A 25,655-nucleotide genomic window follows, 5' to 3' on the forward strand; every position below is an offset into this window, starting at 1 on the left:
TGCCCCTCTCCCGAAGGGCCATCAGTGGAGCCTGCCATAACCATTTCTTCTGCCTATTGAACACCAACACTTGCTTCCCTGCCCTCTAACCTTTGCCACCACCTCCCCACCTCACCTACAATGGGGAAAGATAAGCCTAGGAAGACCTCCACTCAAAGCCGGATTGAACAATACGCAACTACGCCACTCACCCGCTCCCCGGAAAGACCAACGCAACAGGACTCAGACCCCATGGAGGATAGTATCTCCCTCAGAGACATAATGGGTGCTATTGCCAGTTCTAGAACTTCCATGGAGAAAAAGATGGACAGCATTGGTGCGGATGTATCCCTGCTAAGACATGATCTACAGAAGCTGACCTCTCGTACTGGGGAAGCGGAGATGCGGATCTCCGAAGCGGAGGACAACCTTCGTGGTGTGAACCGACAGATGTCCGGCATGTTGGCACGCATAAAGCTCCTGGAATCGAGAGCCGATGAGAGTGAGGGCAGATCAAGAAGGAACAACGTCCGCATACTGGGTATTCCGGAGAAAGCAGAAGGAGATTGCATGGAACTTTTTCTTGAAGGGTGGCTTGCGGACATATATGACCTACAATCCTTCTCCAAATTCTTTTCCATCGAGCGAGCCCACCGCATCCCCACAGGCAAGATCATCCCAGGAGCACCACCACGTACAGTCATTGCGAGGTTTCTAAATTATAGAGACAGGGACATAGTACTGCAACTGACGAGGTCCAAAGGGACTATTACATACAATGGCTCAAGGATTGCCTTCTTCCCTGACTTCACCAGAGAAGTACAGAAAGCGCGCCAATCCTTTGATCCCCTCAAAAAACGCCTGCAAGCAATGGGAGTCAAATACGGGCTAATATTCCCTGCCCAACTCAAAATATATCACAAGAACACGACAGTCCACTTCACTGATCCCAAGGAGGCGTGGAGCTGGGCTGAAAGACACATAGACGGCGACTGGAGTACTGCCGGGAGAGGAGGGAGAGAACGGAATGGACCGCGCCCTGACCGACCGCCTGATCGGGAACCGCAGCAACAACAACAGGACGGAGTCCCACAACAAGCAGAACTTTAGTAGACATCACTAATATCTGGGATATCCAAGCCATCACTATGACCCTGCAGGGATGCTGTACTGTACACTGTAAATGCGACTAAGATAGCAATTCCGGCCGCCCACACAGCACCCCCCCCCCAGCCCCTGGTCACCAAACCAAACGAACTTGGAACACCACATAGCGGAGTTCCAACACCCTGCCTTGTGTCTCCCCCCCGGGCGTAACAACTGGCACATCTGTGCCCGAGACGCGGATTGCCACGAGGCAGGCAGATGTAGACTATTGTTAAATTGTTTAAAAGTTAACACTGTGTCGACAGATGCTTCAGTTGTGGGTGGAGTATGGGGATGGGGGAGTTGGGTTTTTTATGGTTATTCAATGTTTGACATACAGAGGCAAGACGAGTATGCTATACGGATCGAATACGACGGAAATACTGTGCATGCAACCAAGGAAATATATCTGTGTAAACAAACTGCCCATTGACAATGGCAACCCGAAACACTGCAACCCAAAGTAATCTTAAACTCCTGGCATGGAATGTGAACGGACTGGGCGCCAGCATCAAAAGACGGCTAGTCTTGCAATATCTAAATAGACATTCCCCAGACATAGCCATACTGACCGAAACACATCTGGCCGGAACCACATGCAAATTTTTTCAAAGATCTAATTACCGCACTGCGATACACGCAGGCTTTTCTATGGGAGCGAGAGGGGTCCTCGTACTAATCCACAAGAGGCTTCCGCTAGTGACCACAGACGTGTTGCTGGACAGGGGAGGCCGTTATGCATTCATTCAGGCAACACTATGGAACCAAACACTGGCACTCATGGCAGTGTACTCCCCGCCAGCTCTCCTCAAAGATCTGCTAAACGAAATCACCCCCATCCTGGCAACGAGAACTGCAGACACATTGGTGATAGGGGGAGACTTCAATGAGGTCATGGACTATACGCTTGATCGCACGCACTTAAGGACCAGGAATCCCGCCACCACAACCAAACTGGCCTCCTTCGTGTCGGCAATGGGCCTCTGTGACGCATGGAGGGCCCTTAATACACAGACTCGTCAATATTCCTTCCACTCGGGGGCCCACGCCTCGATGTCTAGGATAGACTACTTCTTCCTCCCACACCAAAGTGTCCACCAAATAAACAATGCATCCTTCCTTCCCCGAGGAATCTCTGACCATTCCCCATTGCTGCTGGAGCTGGAAACGGCCAGACCGAGACCACCCCCCTCATGGCGCCTAAATACCTACTATTTGGGATTCCCTGAATTTCAGGAGATGGTAGAGACCGCCACCTCCGACTACTTTGAGCTTAATATAGACTCAGTTGATAACCCCAATACACTATGGGAGGCATACAAACCAGTCCTCCGCGGAGAAATCATATCGTGGACGTCCCATAAGAAGAAGAAACAGCGCGAAAAGATCGTCGAAGCTGAATCCGAGGTCACATCCAAGGAACTGGACCACATTGCCAATGACACCCCGGAGTCAAACAGGGCTCTACTGTTGGCACAGAGGAAGCTCCATAACTTATCCTTGGACTGTGCCAAGAAAGCACACGCAGCAATGAAGGCGCGTGTTTATGAAACAGGCGACAAAGCAAGCAAACTGCTTGCGTGGCTGGAAAGACGTGATGAAGGACAATCGAAGGTGAAATGCATCAGAACCCTAAACGCAAACCTAGTCTATGCCGACGCAGAGATCGCTGAACGCTTTGCTGAGTTCTACGAGAACCTCTACGAACCCCCCACCGATACTGTGGATAGTACCATACTAGATGATATCGTTCTCCCAACACTCACCCCAGACCAGACCACTGCCCTAGATAGTAAAATCACTACTACCGAGATATCAACTGCCATTATGCAACTCCAGGCCGGCAAGACCCCGGGCCCGAATGGGTTCCCGATTGACATTTGGAAAAAACTACAACATCTGGACATACCCGCACACTTGCTCAAGGTGTTTGAACACTCTCTAACCCAGAATGAGCTCCCACCCGACCTTCGCAAAGCTACCATCGTAGTGATCCCTAAAAAAGGCAAACCCCCAGAAGAATGCACATCCTATCGTCCCATATCCCTTATCAATAGCGAAGCAAAAATTCTGGCCAAAGTTCTAGCCAACAGATTACAACTAGTCATTACATCACTGATCCACCCGGAGCAATGTGGCTTTATGCCCCAGCGGTCGACCAGAATGAACATTCGCAGATTACACTTGGCACTAGAAAGAGCCCCGGCCCTGCAGCAATCTCTGGCTCTGTTGGCCATAGACTTCGAGAAAGCATTCGACTCTGTTCACTGGGAGGCGCTATGGGCCATAATGCATAGGATGCACTTCGGAGAACCGTTCATAAAATGGGTGCAACTCCTATACAAGAACCCAATAGCCGAGGTTAAAGTAAATGGGTGGCCGTCGCCCACTGTCCGACTAGGGAAGGGAACCAGACAAGGTTGCCCACTTTCGGCGATGGTGTTCGCACTAATAATGGAACCACTAGCAGTCCTCCTGAGGGATTCTTCCGCATGGACTGGCTTTCGATGGGGTCCGGGCTGTGAAGATAGAGTTTCCCTCTATGCAGATGACCTCCTAGTATACCTGAGCGACCCAGCCTCTTCATGCCCTGTGGTCACGCAAATCCTAATAGAATACGGATCCTTTAGCGGACTTAAAGTAAATTGGTCCAAATCTGTGCTGTTCCCGGTTAAAGGGATAGACTGCGTTCCGACAGCGGGCTCCCCATATAAGGTTGAAACCAAACAGTTCCGATACCTGGGTATTTTAATCGCCAATGAGTTAAATAACTATGTAGAACAAAATCTACGCCCACTTACTAAAAGATATAAGCAAGATGTAAGCTACTGGCAGGCACTCCCGTTGACACTGTTAGGAAAGGCAGCGCTCTTCAAGATGCTGGCCCTACCCCGCTTTTTATATGTTCTTCAGAATGCCCCCCTCCACGTTCCCGCTACAGAATTCCACAGTATAAATAGCACAACACGTATACTCCTCTGGGGTGGGAAGCGCCCGAGAATTGCCCTCCACACTCTCCAACGTTCGGTTTGGGAAGGGGGGATAGGGCTCCCGAATATCCAGATTTATTACTGGGCATCCCAGATGGCAACAGTCAATGATATTCTACACAGGGACCCGAGCATACCTCACATAAGAGCCGAATTAGCGGCGAGACATGGAATGTCCCCACTTGAAAGTCTCTACTGCAAACAAACTCACCCACCTGCACACACGATAGCAGTACACACAGCCCTGATATGGAAAGAAATACACAGACACTTGGGTTGGGACAAGAAAATCACCCCACTCCAGCCCATCTGGAACAATGCTCACCTTTCGAATCTTGCCAACCTCCCGAAATGGCCAGCCTGGGTCGTAGCTGGCATACAGACGATCCAACAGATAATTGTAAACGACCGGCTGATGCCGTTCCCCGAGCTCGCAGCGCCACATGGCTTGCCGGAATCTGAACAGTATCACCACAGACAGCTACAACACGCACTTGTCGCACACAGAGCCCAACTTGTGGACATGCCGGAATGCACACCTATTGAAAGAAATATAGTAATGGACAAGGTGAACAATAAAGTCACGTCTACCATGTACAATGTTGTTTCTTCATTCGGCACGAAAGAACTTCTGACCCTGAAGACGAAGTGGGAAAATGACATTGGCCCCATATTACCGGAAGACTGGATTGAAATCCTAATGTATCCTAGAGAATGCGCAATCTCGGCACGGATTCGTTTGGTACAGCTTAAAATACTACATCGGATATATTATCCTCGAATAACACTCTACAATTGGGGTAAATTGACCGACCCCAAGTGCCTACGCTGCAAACAAGAAGAAGGATCCTTTTACCACATCCTCTGGCAGTGTGCACGCATACAACGCTTCTGGCATAAATGTAGCGCAAGGCTCTCTCGGGCCATGTCCCGCCCAGTTCCGACGGACCCTAAACTCATGCTCCTAGGTATTACAGACGACCTAGAACTGTCACGATTCGAAAAGCTACTTGTGTCAACTGCCACAGGACTTGCGAAAAGGAACATCGCGCAATTATGGGGTTCAGAAAACACCCCGAAATATGATCACTGGCTATCGGACGTGGATGCAATCATTTTAATGGAACGCAGAGTCTACCAAGCCAGAGGTTGTCCGGGCAAAGCGGACAAGATTTGGGGAAGATGGGAACAAACAATGTAAATCTACTGTAATAGCGTCATTGTGCATTGGCGTGCAGTCCCGCAAAATCCATGCCTGCTAACACCATGCTTTGGGGCATTTTCACGTAATATGACTAGCCAGGAATTGATTGCCACCTCAACTGCTCATATACTTTATTTCACATGTGTTGCTATGCTTGCCTATGTCCTCCAGTGTATTCGTCCAGGCTACCCTGCCAGCCGTATGCAAAGTCTTGTAGTCTTGTAGTTTTGTTGATTTCTTGTTGTTTCTTGCACAAAATATAATAAAATATGTTATTAAAAAGATAATGCTGATGTGATTTCCTGATGAGTGCCTTTGTTTGTGTTCATGTTGTTTCCTTGGTAAAACCCAAATAAACAGAGTTTAAAAAAAAAAAAAACCTATCTAGAAGATCAATTAAGAAAGATAAGTGAACACAAAAAAACACAAACGCCCTAAAAACACCATCAAAGGAACTAAACTGCTCAATTGCATCCTTGTTACTCAAACTACTTGGTCAAAATAGTTGAGATTTTTATTAAATTATTGCTAATACTTGCCACGTTGTTTTTCCTTTTTGTACTTTAGCATCTCTTTATTTGTGTAACCAGTCGTCCGTAATATATCTTCGAGGAACAGCTCCTTCACCTCAAATGGTTTTCCTTGTACTAAAAATGGAAATAAGAAGTATTAACTGCTAGATTTTGTTATGTTTAAACACTTTGTTGCATCATGATAAAATCCTTTAATGTCTCAATGGAAAGATGCGTAAGCATACAAAATTAAAACATATACACTCCGTAGGATAAAATGAAATGCACCCTATTGCACTCCAAAACCATTTCAGAACAATTCAAATTTAGACTTAATTCATAAACATTTAGATCTATCTACACATGTTGCGTCTCCCAACACCCCCCTGGTAGTGGTCAGATGTAAAGTAATAAAGAATGTCTTGGACCAGTTTTCTGTTTAAAAGAATGCAGTTTGGAGAATACCTCCAAAACATTTGAATAAGAGTAATGAACATCATTTGGGCTAAAACTGAATAGCAAAACACAAAAAACAGAAGTGATGAATGTCCTTTCAGAAGAAATTTCCTTTGTTTTACAGTTAAAAGTTGATTAAGGGGACATGGCCAGCACTCCGAGATGGATGCTGTATATCCTTTGTGCTCTGCCAGCCGGCCTAATTGCAATGTTAATGTTATGTTAATGTTAAAGGACATTTGTACCGCGCACTATCACCACCGGAGTGGTCCCTTGGCGCTCACAATGAATAAGATGCAGTAAGAAAGCACTTCATTTTATTTTCTAGAATGGTGCTCCTGTTCTGGAAATTGGTACTGCCCAAGATCGAGTACCCTGCGAATGCAGGGCAATCAGGGTTCGAAGCCACAGCCTCGCCTAGAAACAATTACATGCAGGGGGAAGATGATGCCTGAGCTCGAACCTGGGGCCTAAGAGGAGTGAGTTGAAAATGGTGCATTTCTGCCTGACAGACCCCCTCCTAATTTATCAGTGTTCTTTTTTTTTAACTTTCTTTATTGTTTTACAATTAACAAAACAAAAAAAAAAAACAGTTCCCACATTGCCCCCAACATTCGCCCCCTTGCCCTCCCTCCCAACTCACACTGAGAAGGAATTTGAATGTCTCAATATGGTGTTTCATTACGCCTTTCGCCTCGTGCTGAGGTCATCATACGTTCTGTGTCATCATCCTGGGGCAGATCCTGGGGACTGACAGCTGGGTGGCATCAGAATAGTATTGTCTGAAGGGTGGCCAATAGTCGAATGGGTGGCTGGAAGAGTTGAGGCACACCTGGTTTCCCTTTGTTCACATACGTTCATACTCTCCAACCACTTTGTAAATGTGAGGGGTTGGCCTTCCCCAGGTTCTTGCCACTAGTTACCTGGCTATTGCTGAGGCCATGCCTAACAGTTTCTTTTTGTTGCAGTACCTCCTTCAATCAAAGCCAGTAGCCAGAGTTTCGGTGAGTATTCCCTCGACTGGGATAGCATTTCGGACATTGCCTCTTCTAACTTTACCCAAAAAGTTCTAATGCTGGGGCAGTGCCAAGCAACATGGTGAAAGTCCACTAGTTCTGTACCACATCTCTTACAGGTGGAGGGCCTCTCAGGGAAGTACCTACTAAGGTTGAGAGGGGAAATAATAAACCCGATGGACGAATTTGTAATGGATCAGTCTGTATAGACAGTTTAGAGATATAAATCGAGTTTGCATACAGGTAAGTTTCCATTGATCTTTGTTGGGCAGAATCCTGTGCAGTGCCCTTAGGGACCACTACAGCTGATTATGACTACAGATGGCAATACAAGTGTTACCTTTGGTACAAGCCTGTACTACTAAATTATAGTGGTAGCAGTAGCAGAGCAGCCAGGCCTATCTCAAGAGTATATGAGCAGTAGCAGAGATTACACAAAGGGACCACAATTACTTTGACTCAAGCAAACACTGACTCAAGGTTTCAGGTAAAAAATATAAGTACATTTATTTTTAAACCATCAGTTACAAACACAACACCTCTATTAAACTTTAAACAAAACCACACGTTGAATATACTGCAACTAACCAATTCACTTTGTACAGTAAGTCTCAGGGTAAGTAGTCTGTGTTTGAATGAAACGGTGTTATGAACAAAACACGATACCGCGGATACGGTTGCGATCGCTTTTTGACAGTTCGGTCTACTAAATAAACGCGTATCCGGGGCAAAAACACACTTAGCACCTGAGATACCCAGAGAGAGTTGGAGGCAAAAATCACAGGCAATATTTGGGTTAGGCAGACAGTATCGAGAAACACTCAGAAAAAGGAGTTCGAAAGTCAAAGGGTCGGAGCCAGGTTTAGGTGACACCGGAGGCCTGTGCCGAAGATCACACCGTTGGACAGTTCACGATTCCGTGTAGCCAAAAAGTACTTGAATATTGTCAATGTTCGGAAGCAAAAGTTATAAGAAGGAGGGAAGGCAAGCCTTGAGGATGAAGAAAAGGGATTCACCCAGTTTCCTCGAGTAGAACACAGTACCTTATTTCCACGATGCAGCTGGTGCCCTGGCAGTTGTTCGAGTAGAACACAGTACCTTATTTCCACGATGCAGCTGGTGCCCTGGCAGTTGTTCCTGTTGGTTTCCCGCAGACCCACGATTCCTGGAGCTTCGTTGTGAAGGAGGACGTCTGAAGGGGGTCTGCACCACACAGGGATGAAGCCGACAGCAGCGACAACGCAAAGGTGTGCTCCTTAAAAACAGGAGACGCTCAGCAGGTGGCTATCCGGACCACTACAGCAGTGTGCAGCGATTTCGACCACGGCGGAGATCTCTGGCTGAAGAAGATGAGCTGGTTATCCCCACCAGGCTCAAGGGAAGAAGACTCTGGACTGGATCTCCTCTTAGTCGTCGAAGGGTAGATAGTTCAGGACTGCAGCAGGGCTTCACCGGGACAGGGTAGCTGCAGCAGCCGCCGTTCTCTCCACTTCTCTTCGGTTCCTTGTAGCTCCAGAGGCGACTGACTTCTTGCCCAAGAGACCTGCCTTTTATGCGCAAAACCCCCATTCACCCAGCCTGGCTGTCAATCACGCAGCAGAGGGGTTGTCCGGCCGGGACAACCACCTCAGCCAATCATGGCAAAGTGCGACTTGGGTTTCCTAGGATACTCTGTGCAGGGGGTGACTACACCCCTTCCCCACATTCAGTCTACTTAGACACCCAGGCGCCAAGAGGAGGGCTTCTCTGCAAAAGCCCGCCAAAAGACGGTGAACAAAGAAGGAGAAACTAGTTTTCCGCGCAAAGTAAAACACAAGAAGGACTTTAACAAAAAGAAATGGCGAATAAACCTAACCGGAGCCAAAAGAAAGATGATTTGGTCAAGCGGGTTTATGTTCGAGGCTAATATAATAGCCAAGAACAGTACCACGTTTATCTAATATAATCACGGTAGAAAAGTTAGGTTAGATACCACTGCCACCAGCCAAGTCTAAATGTTAAAAGAGCAAAACAATGCTCAGGGAGGTACAGACAGAAAAGGGGTACAGATTAGCCCTTTCCAGTACTCCATGTAAGATGGGGTGTACTGGGTCTGTGGTAAAAATGACTATGTAAAGTAAATGGCAACTTTACCTTTCTCTGGGGGAAAGTAGTCGGCCCCAGCGAAACGGAGTCAGAGGGAAGTCTTAAAGACACCCCTGGGTTACTACACTAAAGGTGCTGTGTAACCCATACAAGAACAGGGGCACTTGGAGTGGTGTGCTCCAGTGCCCAAGATCACACAATGAGTAACACCACATAGGCCAAAACACATGTAAGAGTGGAAAAAAAGAGGTACACTCTTACCAGGTGGAAAAAATAAACTCCAGAAATCCAGCACAGCTGCTGGGGGACTCACTAGGTGAGGGAAATTAGCCGTAGAAGGAGAATTCTCCCTAACAATCTTCACTCAGTGGTTCCCCTAGTGACGCTTGCCATGTGGTTTTATAGGTTTGTTTCTTCACTCTTCTCCCGCTTCTAATAATAATAATAATAATAATTTGTCATTTATGTAGCGCTACGAACCCTCAGGTATCTGAGCGTTGCTCATTATTACCCACGGTGTGTGGTGCTCATTTATCGACGTCGGAAGGATGAAAGGCTGAGTTTGGCCCCTCCGGGATTCGAACCTGCGTTAGCAGACTCTGCATCAATGTCAAAGCAAGCGCACTACCCGCTGTGCCACTTGACCGGCATGTAATCAATCTATAAATGGTAGAAACGAGTTTGCTGGTGGATAAAGGTTTGATCACATAGCTTTGGGCCGAGTGAGGTGGCGGGGCTTGCGGAAAATCAGCCCATTTGTTCCTCAGAATCCCCCGTAGTCTGTAATAATGAAGTAGGGTCACAGCATTATGTCCCCCCTAGAGCTTAGCTCTTCCCAAAGCACAAATCGACCATTTTGTACCAGGTCACCCAAGGTCTGTACACCCAGTGTTTGAAAAAGTTCTCTGAAGGATCTTTCGTGTGTAAGCGGGATCTCTACTATGTTGTATATTGGTAGATCTGGCAGGTAGTAGAGGGTAGTGTCTAGTAGCTGGCTTATCCGGTCCCAGGCTCTGCAGGTTACTGCTATGGGTTGAACCTCCCCTTTAGGGGTCGTGTCTCTATTGCCCTATTAGGGCGTTTGGGTTTGTAACTGCTTTCGCTAACTGGGAGTGTGGAGAGTCGGGGCTAGGGGCGTTCCATCTGGCTATATATTGAACTTGGGCTGCCAGGTAACATAAGTGTATATCAGGGCACTCCAGACCACCATGCCTGTATGGGCGTGTAAGCGTGTCCTAGGCTATCCTGGGTTGTCTGCCAGCCCACACCAGTCTTGTCATCAGTTTCCTAATGCGGGTCCAGTAGCAGGTGGGGGGCCATATTGGTACATTATTAAAGATGTACAGTAGTTTAGGGACTATTACCATCTTTGCTAGTGCTATATGGGCCGCCTGCGAGATGGGGAGTAATATCCAAGCTTCTACCTTCAGTTCTAAGATCTCCAATGGTGTTGTATAGTTGTCTCTATACAGGTCGTCCAATGTGGTGGAAACTAGGATGCCTAGGTACCGTATCCCCTGGGGACACCATCGGAAATTATTGCCGACGTCTGTTCGCTGAACTGCAGTGGTCAAGGGGAGGACCTCAGACTTATCCCAGTTAATCCTGAGCCCGGATAATTATTCATCAGTGTTCTTGACAGGCATCTGATGCAACCCCGAGCAGCTCTCCCATTAGCTGCTGGCTCTGGTGGAACACTCTGATGCATACGGGACCTTCATTAACCCTGCCTTAGCAAGGGGAGTTGTAAGAAAGGGCTCCCCAGAGTAGCACAGTATCTGCCCAGAGAGTATTGGGAATAGACTGAGTTGCAGACTGAGTCCACTTTCCAGAACAGGGGCCCCAATCTGGAGAAACATTAAGTGCCTTCTTACTGCATCTTATATTCATAGCAATTAGGCCAGCTCATAGAGCTCAAAGATTGTACAGCCCCCATCTCAGGGTGCTGGCCGTGCCCCCTTGGTCAACGTTTAACTGTAAAACAAAGGTAATTTATTTTGATACGACTTTCATCACTTCTGTTTTTTTGCTTTGCTATTCAATTTGAGCCCAAATGATGTTCATCACTCATATTAACTCACTTATTCTCTCATCTTTACTTTTCTAGGGGCAGAGATGACCCAAGCAAACCGTGTTAGTCATTAAAACTGGTGATATCTATGCTGCCAGTCATTTGTTTAGACCAAGGGTCTGCAACCTTTGGCGTTCCGGAGGTATTGGATTAAAACACCCATCAGCCTTAGACAGCAGAGTCAACAATGAGCGGTTATGGGATTAGTAGTCCAAAGCATCTGGAGAGCTACAGGCTGCAGACGTCAAACCAATGATTTTCTTCACACCTACTCTTCCTCTTTCCCAGTTAATATTAAGTTGATATGCGGAACCAATCTATTCTCTTAGTACCCATGTGTCCATCTCTGCTGGTGTTATGTTTCTAGTTTATTTAGGGAATGCTCACACTTCATGTGGAGTGTTATAAATAGTAGAAATAACTTTGGTCCCTTGTGGTTGGCTAAAAAGTTATGGTTGCAAGTGGTTATGCCTTTTGTAAATTTTTTTACTTTTCTCTACATTCAATTTCAACGACTCAAGAAGGAAGCCTGTGTTTTCCTCATTAAGAGGAATTCCACTCTCAAAACGTGTATGAATGACATTGTGGTGTTATTACAAGTTTGCACCATGATGTGCGAATCTTGGTCTTAATGGGGCATGGTAATTGGCTAAATTTGGTTGCTCAATGAGGAACATGACTTTTTTGCTGTTATTTAATCATTCGGGAAGAACTTCTGAATTAAAATTCAGAGGACTCAATGTTTTCACTCGGAAACAGGACATAAAAAGAAAGTTTCTATATGGATCAAAAGAAACATTCAGCTGTCTACTGTGGCAACTCGCCAGGTATCGTCACTTTTCCCCAGGGGCAGCCCTTTCCTATGAGGCTAGAGAGGTGCTGCTGCTACCCAATAGTCCCCCGAGGGGTGGTTTAATGCGGGAGGACCTCTTGGGGAGGGACCACCCCTCTGGGGATAAGGATGACCAGCTTGGGTGCAACCCGTTGTACAATATCACACAACCACGTCTTAGCCCCCGCCCCATTTCAAGCCACTATATTGAGAGTAAACCTATGTATTTCTGTAGTGACTGGGGTAGGACAAAATACTAGGACGAAGAAAAGCACAGAAAAGATGAGGAATACTGACTGTGCTAGTATTCAGATGAGGTGGCTCAGAGGAGGCATGAGGAATACCAAAGAGCCATTGACAACAGGTGTTGATGTTACGCTGGGGTGGAATAAAGCCCATAAAGTGGAAAGAGAAAGAGCTCTGAGCCTTCCTTCCTGGTCACAGAACCCAGGAGACTTGAAGTCCACACTCGACCCAAAAAGAGGGCTCTATAGAGGAGACTGGCGAGTGACTGAGGGAGTCTGTGACGGATCCTGCCTTGGCAGGACCGAGCCCAACCAGAAGCAGGCAAAGCAGTGGCCCAACCGTCGAGGAGGAGGTGGATTCCGCCGTCCTGCAATGGCCCAGAGAGCCACAACATGCAGAATCGCAGCAGAAGCAGTAACGAAGCAGACGGCAGCAGGAAGCCGGAAGGAGACCTATCCCAGGTCCTGGAGAGACCAGCACTGTGCAAGCAAGTCCCAGAAGATAAAGGGAAGCACAGGCGGGTCGGTAGGGACATGGGAGCAGTAGAGAAGTCTCCGCTAAGGCCTATCAGAAGGCCATTAATGGTTGGGCACCAAAAACAAGAGAAAGAGTGCATCCGAGGAAATCTTCCTCGTACCAGTGGTAGAGAGAAGCTCACTGACCACCAGAGAAGGATCTGGGACCTGCAAGGGTGCAGAAGTACGAGTCTGACATAGTGGTGGCATGTTGGATGGCAGAGACTTATTATAAAAGTAAAGAAAAGGAAAAGCCTATCTTGCCCTATTTCTACGAGGGGTTGCCCTACCTCAACAAAAACACTAGGGACTCTGTCAAGATGTCTTGTAAAATGACAAATCCACCGTCCTGTGTCCAAACTAAACTCACTAAAGAAAAACTGGATGTCTTCTTGATCCAGAAGGAGGATTCTCTCATTCTGAGTGTCGACCTTTAAAGTACAGTTTGTGGTGTAAAAACACAATGTGTGACTCTTTAAACACAATTCCAAAGTATTGGTTGCCAAATATAGTGTTAAGTCTGGTTCACTATCCTGCCAGACTTAACTGCAGATGTTTTCCTCGCAAAACAAATCTTCATTGTATTAGGGCAGAAATGTCTCTTCCCTTTTGTTTCTTCTTCCAACTCAAAACTGTAGCGCCAAGTCTGGTGCACTTTCCTGCCAGACTTGACTATCAGACTCAGATTTCGAGAAAGATGTCTCTTTCACATGGATCCCAGATACCTCTGGGTTTTTTAGGATGTACCCAACTCGTTTTGCAACACCTTTCTCTCCTGTGTGGGTCCCAGCACCATGTATACTCTCTCAGACTCTATCTGACTTGCTCTGTGCCTGAACCCCTTGACTATAGGTTTCTTCAGTCTTACATGGGTCCCTAAACCTTGTGCTTTGCTTTAATAAGCCTCGCCCAACTTCCTATGGGTCCCATACCCTGGTGTTTTGCATTCATGGGTTCTCTATCCCAATTTCATTCAACATCCAAGTGAAGAGGGGGCACGTGGCCAACTGGCAAAAGCGACGCAGACTTGAGGTCCTGAGAGCTCACATGGGTGCCAACAATAGCCTGTTAAATCATCCTGTTTTTCGTGACAGAGTATGCAGAAAATACACCGCCAGGAAAGTGAACATATGGGGACCTGCATGATGAAGTGCGCCCTGCGAATTCCAGCTCCCGGTGGAGAAATTGTGGCCAAGACAGTGTGTCGCGACCGAGCAAACAACGAATACCGAAATGGCCGCCGGCTGACAACTATGAAACGGGAGGACGCCCGCGAAGAAACGACTGCCTGAGGGATATATCTACCAGACCCAGGATAGCTGCGTTCTGTTAAGGATTTCAATCAGGCGATACACTCTGCTCCCGGCCTACTGTACAGCGCAATGGAAAAACTTATTTAAGATGTGTATTCAATTATTTGAAAGATCTACCACTCGTATCACACCCCTTATTTAAGCATACCCCGGGTCACGCTGGACCAGACATCAGGCTGCTTTGCAAAAGGGATTATTTATTTACTTAGTTAAGATCAAAATCACAATATATATATCTTGATAGGCACACAACAATCACCAATGGGGTGACAGCACACAGAATGATGTCTTTAATACACTGGGACCAAGTTATGAGCAAGCAAATGCAGCACAGAAAATAATACTTTTGTGTTGGTTTCAGATCAGATGGCGCTCTGGTTAGAAATTCACCCTGCAACACTTTCACAACCCCCCAATAGGCAATGCAAAGAGATGGAAGGAGAGAGCAGGTATTCAGGAAAAGTACAGGTCAGACAGTGTCTCACTTCTCCCTTGCCCCCTCACACAGAAAGAGAAAAACAAAGTGGGCTTTTCCACTGTCAGAATGACTTTTAAAATCTTTAGAATAGACTTGGCAAAAAGACCAAGTATGGTCTAAAATACTTAAATTTCTCTAAATTATTGGAGCCGCTTTAAATAGTTGCACACAAACACAAGCAATGATTTAATGCAAAGAAAACATTTTAAATCTTAAAATCCAAGTTGAAAGCAGTTTGAATCTATTTTACATTTTTACATGTGTAGAATGTTCTCAAATTGAAAATTCAAAGCAAACCTTTCAGTGCTCGATATTCGCGATAACGGGAGAATCCCACTGAGTAGAAATGCTCTTGGGTTCTATGGATAGGTGCAGATGTTAGCTACGAATAGAGTTGACATTTTGTTTCTATCACAAAAACTGAGGGAGTTACAGAGGTTTTAGTGAAGGTCGTTTTTGTAAAATAGGCACGAGAATTGGAAACAGAAATGCACTTTTAAAATTGACAAAAGGGTTTGCTTACACTATATCACCGACTACCAAAAAATAGAATGCCACACAAGGTGGTCATTTTACGGCCGATTATAACAGTTCAGGTGTGGTACTCTGCTTTCTGTTTGGTTTGGGAATTACTTTCTTAATCAATCAATGGGAAGTTAGGGTTTAGGAACACGTGTGAGAGAAGAGTCCATGCAAAGATAGTTCTGACAATACTGGTTCTAACTGAAATATAGGATTGGTATACGCTAGGGACAAGACTATGGAAGGTACATACGCTATATGACACAGTTCTTCCTATGATACTCACCGGATAAGTTTTAAATGGGACCGTCAGGATTCTGGACCTATCAGGGACTGACGGCTGGGCACATCGGACTGGACAGGGTCAGCAAGGCGCTCTGGTCAAAGCACGGCACAGGACTGGACAGGGTCAGCAAGGCGCTCTGGTCACAGCACGGTACAGGACTGGACGGGATCTGCCCTTCTTGGTTCTGAGGATCTTTCAATTCAGCAGAGAAGCAGTAAAAGCACAGGCCGGCTGTATTATGTTGCTTCCCCTATGCTTTTGGGGTTCTGTTCTAGGATTTGAGGCATAGCCGAGAATGGTTCAGCTCTGCAAGTGGCCTTTGCTTTGCCAATATTCTGGAGTCTGGAGCAAGGAAGATGTAGAGTTCAGCAGCAGGGTGCTCCGCCAGCATCAGGAGAGTGAGTGGATCTGTGTGTCCCTATGTCTGGTGAGCTGTCTCTATTTATGCTACGAAATGACATCATACAGGGTGTGTGTGTGGGCTGGCTTATCTAAGCTTGCCCCTTTGTGCTGGGATAGGGTCAATGCTTCATCTCCGCCTTGCAATTTGAGTGATTTGCTCAAGGCTGGCTGATGTCAGGTTTTATGATTTACTTTACAATCCTTAGAGACCTCCCTTTAGCCTCTGGTCTCAAAATCAGATTTTACCTTAAACACAAATTTCTACATTAGTCACTTTTATACAAATTACACATGCAGATGCCATATTTTACATAGCAGCTATTCCTCAAAACCCCGTAGCTGTGGGATAATGTCTCCTCTTTCCACAGAATTTTGCCTTTTTCGCTATGAACACACTTTCCAATTTTTCTGTAACTTTCCACAAATATGCGTGTTGAACATGGGGACATGCGTGTACATTTTCACAACTCTAAGAGTCATGTATTTTACGTAAAATCACATTTCTTGCCATTCCTTTCCAGAACATGTCACACGGTTTTGCCGCCTCTTAAAACGTGCAGCCAAAATTTAAATGAACAATCCTGCCATTTTTATATTTTTCACCATTTTGCCTAGCAAGTTATAAGTCTTTTTAAAAAGTGTTCTTTGTTAATGTTCAGCCACAGATGGTTGTTTGGGTCTGCCTCTTTTTGTCTCCCTGCAGTCCAGCAGCAGTCTCCTCCCTGTTGGTTCGTTGGTTCCTTGCAGAGGCCATTTCACACTTTTCGAGTTTCCTGAGCTGTAGCTTGTCATGGTTTCTTTTGCCTCTGTAGACCAGGTTCTTTCCCAACCTAGCAATTAACACTTCCTGCTGAGGGAAGGCCTTTCTTCTGTGAGAAAAACCTATTATTCAAGTTCTGCAGATTCAGCCAGGTTTAAATTAATTGTTAAATCCTCTTGTCTTTTCCTTAGCACAAAACAAACTTGTTGTATCAAATAACAAATAGAATTCCCATTCAAGATTTTAAACCTGTGGGATCAAAAACAACTATAATATGGGTTACTATCAGTAACAGGCCTCCTATATTGCAAACATTTGACTTTTAGTTTATAACATGTTAAAGTTTAATCAGGCAGGCCCCTGACAGATGTCATCACAGCAGCCCTGCTGCACAGAGATTTATTTACAGATCCACAGACAGGCCGCTTTTGCTGTGTAGATCTATTTATGCTCTTAGCCTTTCAGGACATTGTAAGTTTACAGTGATTCCTTAAACTCAGTGAATTGTAGCACACAGCTAGAATTTTGAATATTTTGAAAGATGTTCTGTACTGGCATTCTGAAGTTTCAGCAGCAAAGAAAAGGTGATTTAAAGCAAGATTTGGAGTTTCATTTAGCAAAGAACTGCTTTTTCCTTCTGCACTCCACTTTCAATTGCCCAGTGACACATTTCAGTAGTGAGAGCTCTGTTACACGACAACATGCATGGCAGATTGGGAAGCCATCTTTTTGTGGGTTGAAAAGCGCGATTTTCAGGGGTTTTGGCGTGCACAAGGGTTTTGCAGCCATTTTGCTGTTTCGGGCCCCATCACAACAGAGTGATGCAGCAGAGCAGAGCAGAAGTGGGTCAATACATCCCACAGTTTGACCCGCTGGGTTAAGCAGCAGCTGGCTGGCACTCTCCCAATGCTGAGGAACCGTGCACTTGCACACTCATCACATGCTGGTGTGCTGGAAGGTACGCGCAGTCCTGCCCGACTATAACGGGCTCCCTTGGTGCTGGCCCAAGGCGCGTAGAACAGTCAGAGGAGACTGGCGCAGAGTGTGGTGGCGCTGGGGCGGGCCACCTGAAAACGTTGCTGGCTGTACCGACCGAGCAGCAGAATCCTGCTAATCAGTGGTCCCTCTATGTGGACCCGAGGGGGGGGGGCAAATCTAGAACGGCTTGATCCCCCACACTGGGTAATGTAGACACCTCGTGGTGCGGACACCGTTGAAGCTCTGTGACGACCTCTCCACCCCCTGAGCACCCTCGGGACTCTGAGCTCCCCGAGGGTGATTGCAGCAAATAGGACTGCGGAGGAGCAGTAACTAGACCCGGTGGAAAAAGCAAGCAGACCAGAACTGGGAAGTAACAGCGAAACGCAGACTTCGAAATCTACGGCCGATGGCCTATACATTAACCCCAACTAGCAATGCCGGTCCAACACCGACACAAGCACAGTGTTTAAACCAAAGCAGCTGAAAAGTTGCAACATGGCATGAACCACCACCAATTTTGGTTGGGTGGTATTGTATGTAAATATGTGCTCTGTAAAGCACTTTGGATTAAGGCGCTATATAAATAACACATTATCATTAATTGACGCTCGTAGAAGCAAACACCCACTCCCGTGGTATCAACCCATAAAATACATGCCCACCCAGACCTGAACTGCTTAACCACCTTGGCACCCCAATAGTACCTAGCCGGTCAAGTGGCACAGTGAGTAGAGCGCTTGCTTTGACATCCGTGCAGAGCCTACTAACGCAGGTTCGAATCCCGGCAGGGCCAAACTCAGCCTTTCATCCTTCCGAGGTCGATAAATGAGCACCACACACCGTGGGTAATAATAAGCAGCGCTCAGATACCCGAGGGTTCGTAGCGCTATATAAATGCCAAATTATTATTATTATTACCTATAGCTAGTTTAACAGATATCGGACAGATTTTCCCTCAATAAGGCAAACAGCGTTACAACCACTTCTATCCCTCGCCACTCTGACACAGAAGCAGGCAAGCCCCGGTACGGCCAGACCGTCCAGGTGTGTTGTCCTGATCCGCTCTGTACCAGATCTGACACAACCGTACAATTAAGGGTGGAAGTACCTCCTCTCTCGAAATTGCATTGCATATGACAAAGATGATGCAACCAAGACACGTTTGAACACTTACTTAGCACTGGTGCCCAAAGAGCACGAGGGAGCTTCCTGGGAGAGGTTCAAGATTGACTTGATATGAGCATACAATTGAGGGGCGGATGAGGGCGCAATACCTGAGGAAGAAGCAGTGAGTTTCTTGAGGATCCGCTTGGGTCGGTGGTGTGCTTGTGCAGGCAAGGTAAAGCTTGCTGAGGTCAGACACACACCGCAGGGGTCAGGTTAAATTGATGCCGAGGCCCCTGGTCTCCTTTCCCGGCATACTTTGATCCTACAAACTGCAAGAGTCGAATAAACACGGGCTTAACTCGGTGCTACGGGAATACAGGCGAATACAGGGGCCTCTGGATTCTGCACAGAGGGACAAAACCATCCCTGGGACACCGCCCACTGTGCCCATTTGGACGTGGTCTCTCGTCACTTGGGGCCCCTGAATGGCTTAAAGACACGCGCTGAAACTTTTCAGGTCGTGGCAAATCCGATACGCAGCTGGTTGAATGCGGCCATCCCGGCTACACAGCTAATACTCTTTTGTAACTCACCGTCCCCACGGCTGGGACTGTACCTCCTTTGCAGGTGCCCACACCCTGACCTTGCGCTCAAAAACCGAGTGACAGCCAATCTCTAAGGACAACTCATCATGGTCAAAGACAAGCCTAAATAAGTGTCCACCCAAAGCAAAATGGAGCAATATTCAACACCTACAGCAGCTCCCCCCGCTGGGCAAGTGTGATCAGATGGTACAGCAGAAGAGGAAGACACCATCACTCTGAAGGACATAATGAATGCCATTGCTAATTCACATGCCTCAGTGGAAAAGAAAATCGATGGGATTAGTGCGGATGTGTCTCTTCTATGCCATGACCTTCAAAAATGTACATCTCATACAGGGGAAGCTGAAAACCGTATTTCTGGGGCCGAGGATGGACTCTGCAATATGGAACAGCAAATGTCAAGAGTGATGGCATGTCTGAAAACAATGGAAGAAAGGGTGGATGAAGGAGAGGGTAGATCACGCCGCAATAATGTCAGGATCCTGGGAGTGCCCGAGAAGACAGAAGGTCAGAATATGGGACTATTCTTGGAGCAATGGCTCACGGATATGTTTGCACGCAAGACGTTCTCCAATTTCTTCTCTATCAAACGGGCTCACTGCATGTCGACCGGAAGACCTACCCCGGCTGCACCGCCATGCATGATAATAGCCAAATTATTGAACTACAGAGACTGCGAAGCGCTGCTCCAGATGGCTTGCGCCAACGGATCAATAACATACAATGGTTCACGGACTGCCTTCTTCCTGGACTACACCAGAGAAGTGCAAAGAGACAGACAATCCTTTGATCAGCTCAAAAAATGTCTGCAGTCCCTGAATGTCAAATATGGTCTTCTATTCCCGACGCAACTTAAAATATACCACAAAGGCACAACAGTGCACTTCACAGATCCTAAAGATGCATGGAGATGGGCAGAACAACAACTCGAGGGAGAATGGAGGCCCGATAGGAAAAACAAGAATAATAGACCCAGGCCCCAACATGAGCAACCTCCACTGGACCTGCCGCCACACGACTAAGAACTCAAGTTACCACAGCCCATGGATAACAATTAATGGCTAAAGATGCTTAGACCAAGATAATAATGCCACCGACCGGGTGTGTGCCTCCAGCACAACACACTTGTGAACCTTGGAAACGGGATGTAACAATAGTGCCACAACTTGAATTACTGCGGAAATACCACCTGTTTTGTTACGACTGGCAGCACAGCTTGTATGGTTTTTGCTTGATTGTTGATGACTGACTGTTTCAGTAATGTTCAGGCGACAGATGCTTCAAGTTGGGATGGAGTATAGGGAGGGGGAAGGGAATTTGATGAATTTTGTTTGAAGCTCCAAATCCACCGATTAGATCTAAGTAAACATTCATTAATTCACACCGCCAAGCACACATATAAGTTGCGCTCTCCACACCGCCTGATACATAGGTATATACGGAATGTCCGCAATAGCAACAAGTGTAAAATCCCTGAAATTCCTCAAATGGAATGTTAACGGCCTAGGCACTGGGACCAAACAATGCCTGGTTACACAATTCCTTAACATACACTCCCCCGATGTTGCCCTTCTCATGGAAACACACCTAGCCGGCACGACATGCAACCTCTTCTGACGCTCAAACTACCGCACAGCGATGCATGCAGGCTTCTCCACGGGCTCCAGGGGGGGTTTTGATCCTACTACACAAGAGGCTTCCCTTTACACGGTCCAAGTGGTACAGGATCCCAGGGTCAGGTCTGTATTGCTACAAGGTGCACTATGGGGCGAAACGCTCGTAATTCTTGAAATATATGCCCCCCATCACTTACAGTTGAGCTGCTTGATGATATAACACCCATAATCACCACCCATAGATCAGACCTCTGGGTGCTCGGCAGGGACTTCAATGACGTCATGGACATGACACTAGCTTGCACGCATTTACGTGGTAGGAACCCAAAAATAAGTATCAAACTGGCTACCTTCGGTTCGGCACTCAGCATGAGTGATGTTTGGTGAGATTACATCCTGGGGAACAAGGGTACTCCTATCACTCTGGAGTCGATGCCTCTCTTTCAAGGATGGACTATTTTTTCCTCCCAACGATGGATGTGCATAGAGCGATTAACGCAATCATGCTTCCCCGGGGAATATCTGACCACTCGCCCCTAGTGATGGAGCTGAAGACAAATCGACCAAGCCCCCCTTCCCCCGTCATGGCGTTTAAACTGCTACTACCTTGGCTTCCCAGAACTCATTGACCATATTTGGGATAAAACAATCACCTACTTTGAAATCAATAATGGTACGGTAGATAGCCCAGCAACATTATGGGAAGCATATAAACCGGTTCTCTGTGGAGAGATACTCTCCTGGACAGCTCATAAAAAATTGCACCAACAGAAGGTGATAATGGCAGAGCAGGAAGTGATGAGACGGGACACTGCATACATAACCAAGGGCTCACCTGATATGCTCTGATCCCTTCTTACAGCCAAAGAGCATCCCGGTAATGTCGCCTTAGACAACGCCAAACAGGCATACTCAGAGATGCGCACACGACTGTATGAGTCCAGGGAAAAGCTGGCAAGATACTGGCCTGGCTGGAGCGAAGGGAAGGGATGCAGGTCACCGGCAGGTCTGGGAAATCAAAACAGCACAACTTGAACTAGTACAAGCAGATTGTGATATTGCTGAGTGCTTTGCGGACTATTACGCAGGACTATACACATCCCAGATCGGATCAATTAGTGCTACCGTGCTAGACGGCATCACACTCCCATGTTTGACCACGACACAATAAACACACCTAGAGGTAGATATCACAGAATTGGAAATCGCAATGGCCATCTCTCAATTACAGTCAGGGAACACTCCAGGTCCTAATGGGATGCCAATTGAGACATGGAAAAAACTGGGGGAGAAGGAAGTAGCCGCTCCCCTACTTAAAAATGTTTCTCCATTGTAAGGAACAAGGGATCCTGTCCCCGGATCTTCGCAAGGCCAGTACAGTCATTATCCCAAAACAACGGAAACCCCCAGAACTATGCAGCTCATACAGGCCAATCAAACTGATCAACAGCAAGATCCAAATCCTGGCTAAGATACTTGCAAACAGACTACAAACGGTAATCTCTTCACTAGCCCATCCGGACCAATGCAGATTTATGCCATAAAGATCAACACGTATGAACATACGCAGGTTACACTTAATACTGGAGAGAGCGTCAACCCTCCAGGAACCTCTTGCATTACTACTGGCTGTTGACTTTGAGAAGGCTTTCGACTCGGTCTCTTGGGAAGCTCACTGGGAAATCATGCGACAAATGGGGTTTAGGGAGACCTTTATGGGTTGGGTCCAACTCTTACACGAGTCGCCAATAGCAGAAGTTAAGGTTAATGGATGGCCCTCCCGGACCTTCCAACTGGGGAGGGTAACTCTACAGGGGTGCCCTTTGTTCCCACTGCTCTTCGTGATAATCATTGAACCCCTAGCCATACTACTGTGACATACACATTCATGGAGGGGATTTTGCTGATCTGGGGGCGCAGTAGACAGGGTCTCACTATACGTGGACAATCTCTTTATATATATAGGCGACCCGATCAGCTCTTGCCCGGTGGTCACAAGAATTCTTGAACAGTATGGGACATTTAGTGGACTACAAGTAAACTGGAATAAATCCACCTTGTTCCCGATTAAAGGTGCGACCCAAGTGATTCCCCCACAATGTCCATACCGCAGAGAAGGAGAACATTTTCGTTATTTGGGATCCAAGTGGCAACCCACCTCTTGGAATACATACCCTGAAACTTGCACCCATTCGCTGGGAGATTCATCACAGATGTCAGACACTGGGCACTGCTCCCATTGACACTGCTAGGAAGAGCTGCTCTCTTTAAAATGCTGGCACTAACGCGCTTTCTGTATATCCTTCAGAATGCCCTTCTCCAAATACCAGATGTGGAATTTCATAAGGTAGAGAGTGTCCTCAGAAGTCTGCTATGGGGTGGAGGACACCCACGAATCGCACTAAAACAATCCATCTCGGAGGGTCGAATTGGGCCACCACGTCTCCAATCATACTACTGGGCGAGCCAAATGGCGGTAGTTAACAACATCCTACATGGAGATAGGAATCTGCCTCATATCCGTGCAGAGATCAATATGCTACAAGATAGATCCCCACTCATGAGTCTCTATCAAACCCTGGCGAAACCCTCTCCCCAAATGATGACAACCCACACTATGCTAATATGGCGAGAAGTTCATACATACATTGGTTGGGACAAAAAGGTGACCCTGTTGCAAACACTATGGGCGAATAGCAGCTTACCTGAAATAAATAAGCAACCGATATGGCCGGGTATGGCTGGAATCGTGAAGATTGGGGACATAATTACATAAGGCAAAAGTACCTCGTTTGAAGAACTAATAGGTTTAGTCTCACAGAACACTATCGATACCTCCAGCGCGCTCAGGCACTACACGTACATCTCCCTGCACTCTGGGATATGCTAGAATGTACACCACTAAAGAGAAATGTCGTTTCGGAATGTACATCTACTAAGGTAACCTCCACAATGTACAACGTTATAACCTTCTTTGTGACACCTGAACTATGAAACCTCAAATTGAAATGGGAAATAGATGCTGGGGTAATATAATCAGAAGACTCGGTGGTGGTATTAAAGTACCCGCGGGAAACCGCAATCTCGTTGATAATCCGATTAATACAGCTCAAAATACTACACAGAGTATATTATCCCCGAGTTGCATTGTACTGTTGTGCTACCAGCCTCAACTGCCTTCACTGTCAGCAGGGGGAGGGTACCTTCTTTCACATCCTATGGGAATGCCCCCAAATTCAAAGATACTGGCGTCAATGCTTTGACAAGCTAACAGAAGTCTTAGGCCATGCAGTACCGATGGATCCTAAAATGTTTCTATTAGGTGTTGGAGAAGAGGGCACCATTATGCATTTTGAGAAGCTATTTCTGTCTACGACCACGGGGCTGATTAAACGCAATATAGCTAAACTATGGGGATCTGGTGACACCCCGCTTTTTGTACAATGGGTAACGGATGTAAATATATGTATGGCAATGGAGCAACCAATATATACGGCTAGAGGTTGCCCTGTGAAGGTGAAAAAGATATGGCAGAAATGGGAAGATGCAAACTGAAATATGCCTTGGAAAACATTATTGAACAATGGAGTATGAAATGGTGTTGACAAATGATGATGAAATAATATGTGGATTTGATTGTTATGTAATGGTAAAGTAATATTTACTATGTGTTTTTCAAAACAATAAAATGTTATATTAAAAAAAAAACATCCAATTGAACAGACCTGGTGTACTCTCCTGCCAGGTACTGTTCCACGTAAGGCAATTTAAACAGCTCGATGAGGAGAGAAGAGAGATCGATGAGGATGAGGACAGAGGGAATGTTAGAGTCAAGGTTGGGGAGCAGATCTTCACGGATGTTCAGGAGAGCAGTTTCCGTGCTTTTGGCAGCTATGAAGCCAGGCTGGTGGTCATGGAGACAGCCAACAGAATTGGAATGAAGGTTAAGCTGAGAGATGGCCAGCTCTTCCAGGTGTTTGCCCAGAAAGGGAGTAATGGAAATTGGGCGATAGTTAGCCGTAAAGAAGGATCCGCTATGGGTTTCTTGAGAAGAGGATGCACAAGGGAGTGCTTTAGAGGGGAGGGGAAGGATCCTGAGGCAAAGGAGTGTTTGCAAATATCAGCAAGGGCTGGAGCGAGGGTGTCAATGTGGTCTTTGATGGTTTTAGAGGAACAGGGATGAACCTGTTTTGATGCGGCTTTCATAGATCGGACTTGTCTAGCGACCTCATCAGGGGAGAAAAGAGGAAAGGACGAGAAGGAGGGTGTGGGGGATGGCTGAAGGAGGGTCAACAAGCACAGAGAGAGAGATGGGAGAGGAGGGGCGGGGGTAGTGAGGGCGGACAGATGTCCTGGGTTTTTGAGATAAAGTGAGAGGCAAGGGCATTGCAAAGAGCCTGGGAGGCAACAGGAGGGGTAGAGACTGCAGCAGGGTTGGCCAGCACCTTGCAGATTTTAAAGAGTTTGGCCGAGGTGTTAGAAGCCACAGAGACACGAGCTTGAATGTGGACTCTCTTCTTGTTGAGGACAGAG

General features: G+C 46.6%; 1 protein-coding gene across 4 annotated transcripts in view; it reads right to left on the reverse strand.

Moving 5' to 3' along the window:
- Nucleotides 1-25,655, reverse strand: part of YTHDC2 (YTH N6-methyladenosine RNA binding protein C2) — a 2,707,399-nt gene that overhangs the window by 1,816,613 nt on the left and 865,131 nt on the right. For all 4 annotated transcript variants that reach the window (XM_069625524.1, XM_069625523.1, XM_069625522.1 and 1 more), the window contains exon 9: nucleotides 5,859-5,966. In XM_069625524.1, coding sequence (XP_069481625.1) covers nucleotides 5,859-5,966 — 108 coding nt within the window. The remainder of the gene's footprint in view (nucleotides 1-5,858; nucleotides 5,967-25,655) is intronic.

The sequence above is a fragment of the Ambystoma mexicanum genome, chromosome 6p (genome assembly GCF_040938575.1).
Source record: "Ambystoma mexicanum isolate Mex_15411 chromosome 6p, UKY_AmexF1_1, whole genome shotgun sequence".
In the NCBI taxonomy this organism is placed as follows: Eukaryota; Metazoa; Chordata; class Amphibia; order Caudata; family Ambystomatidae; genus Ambystoma; species Ambystoma mexicanum.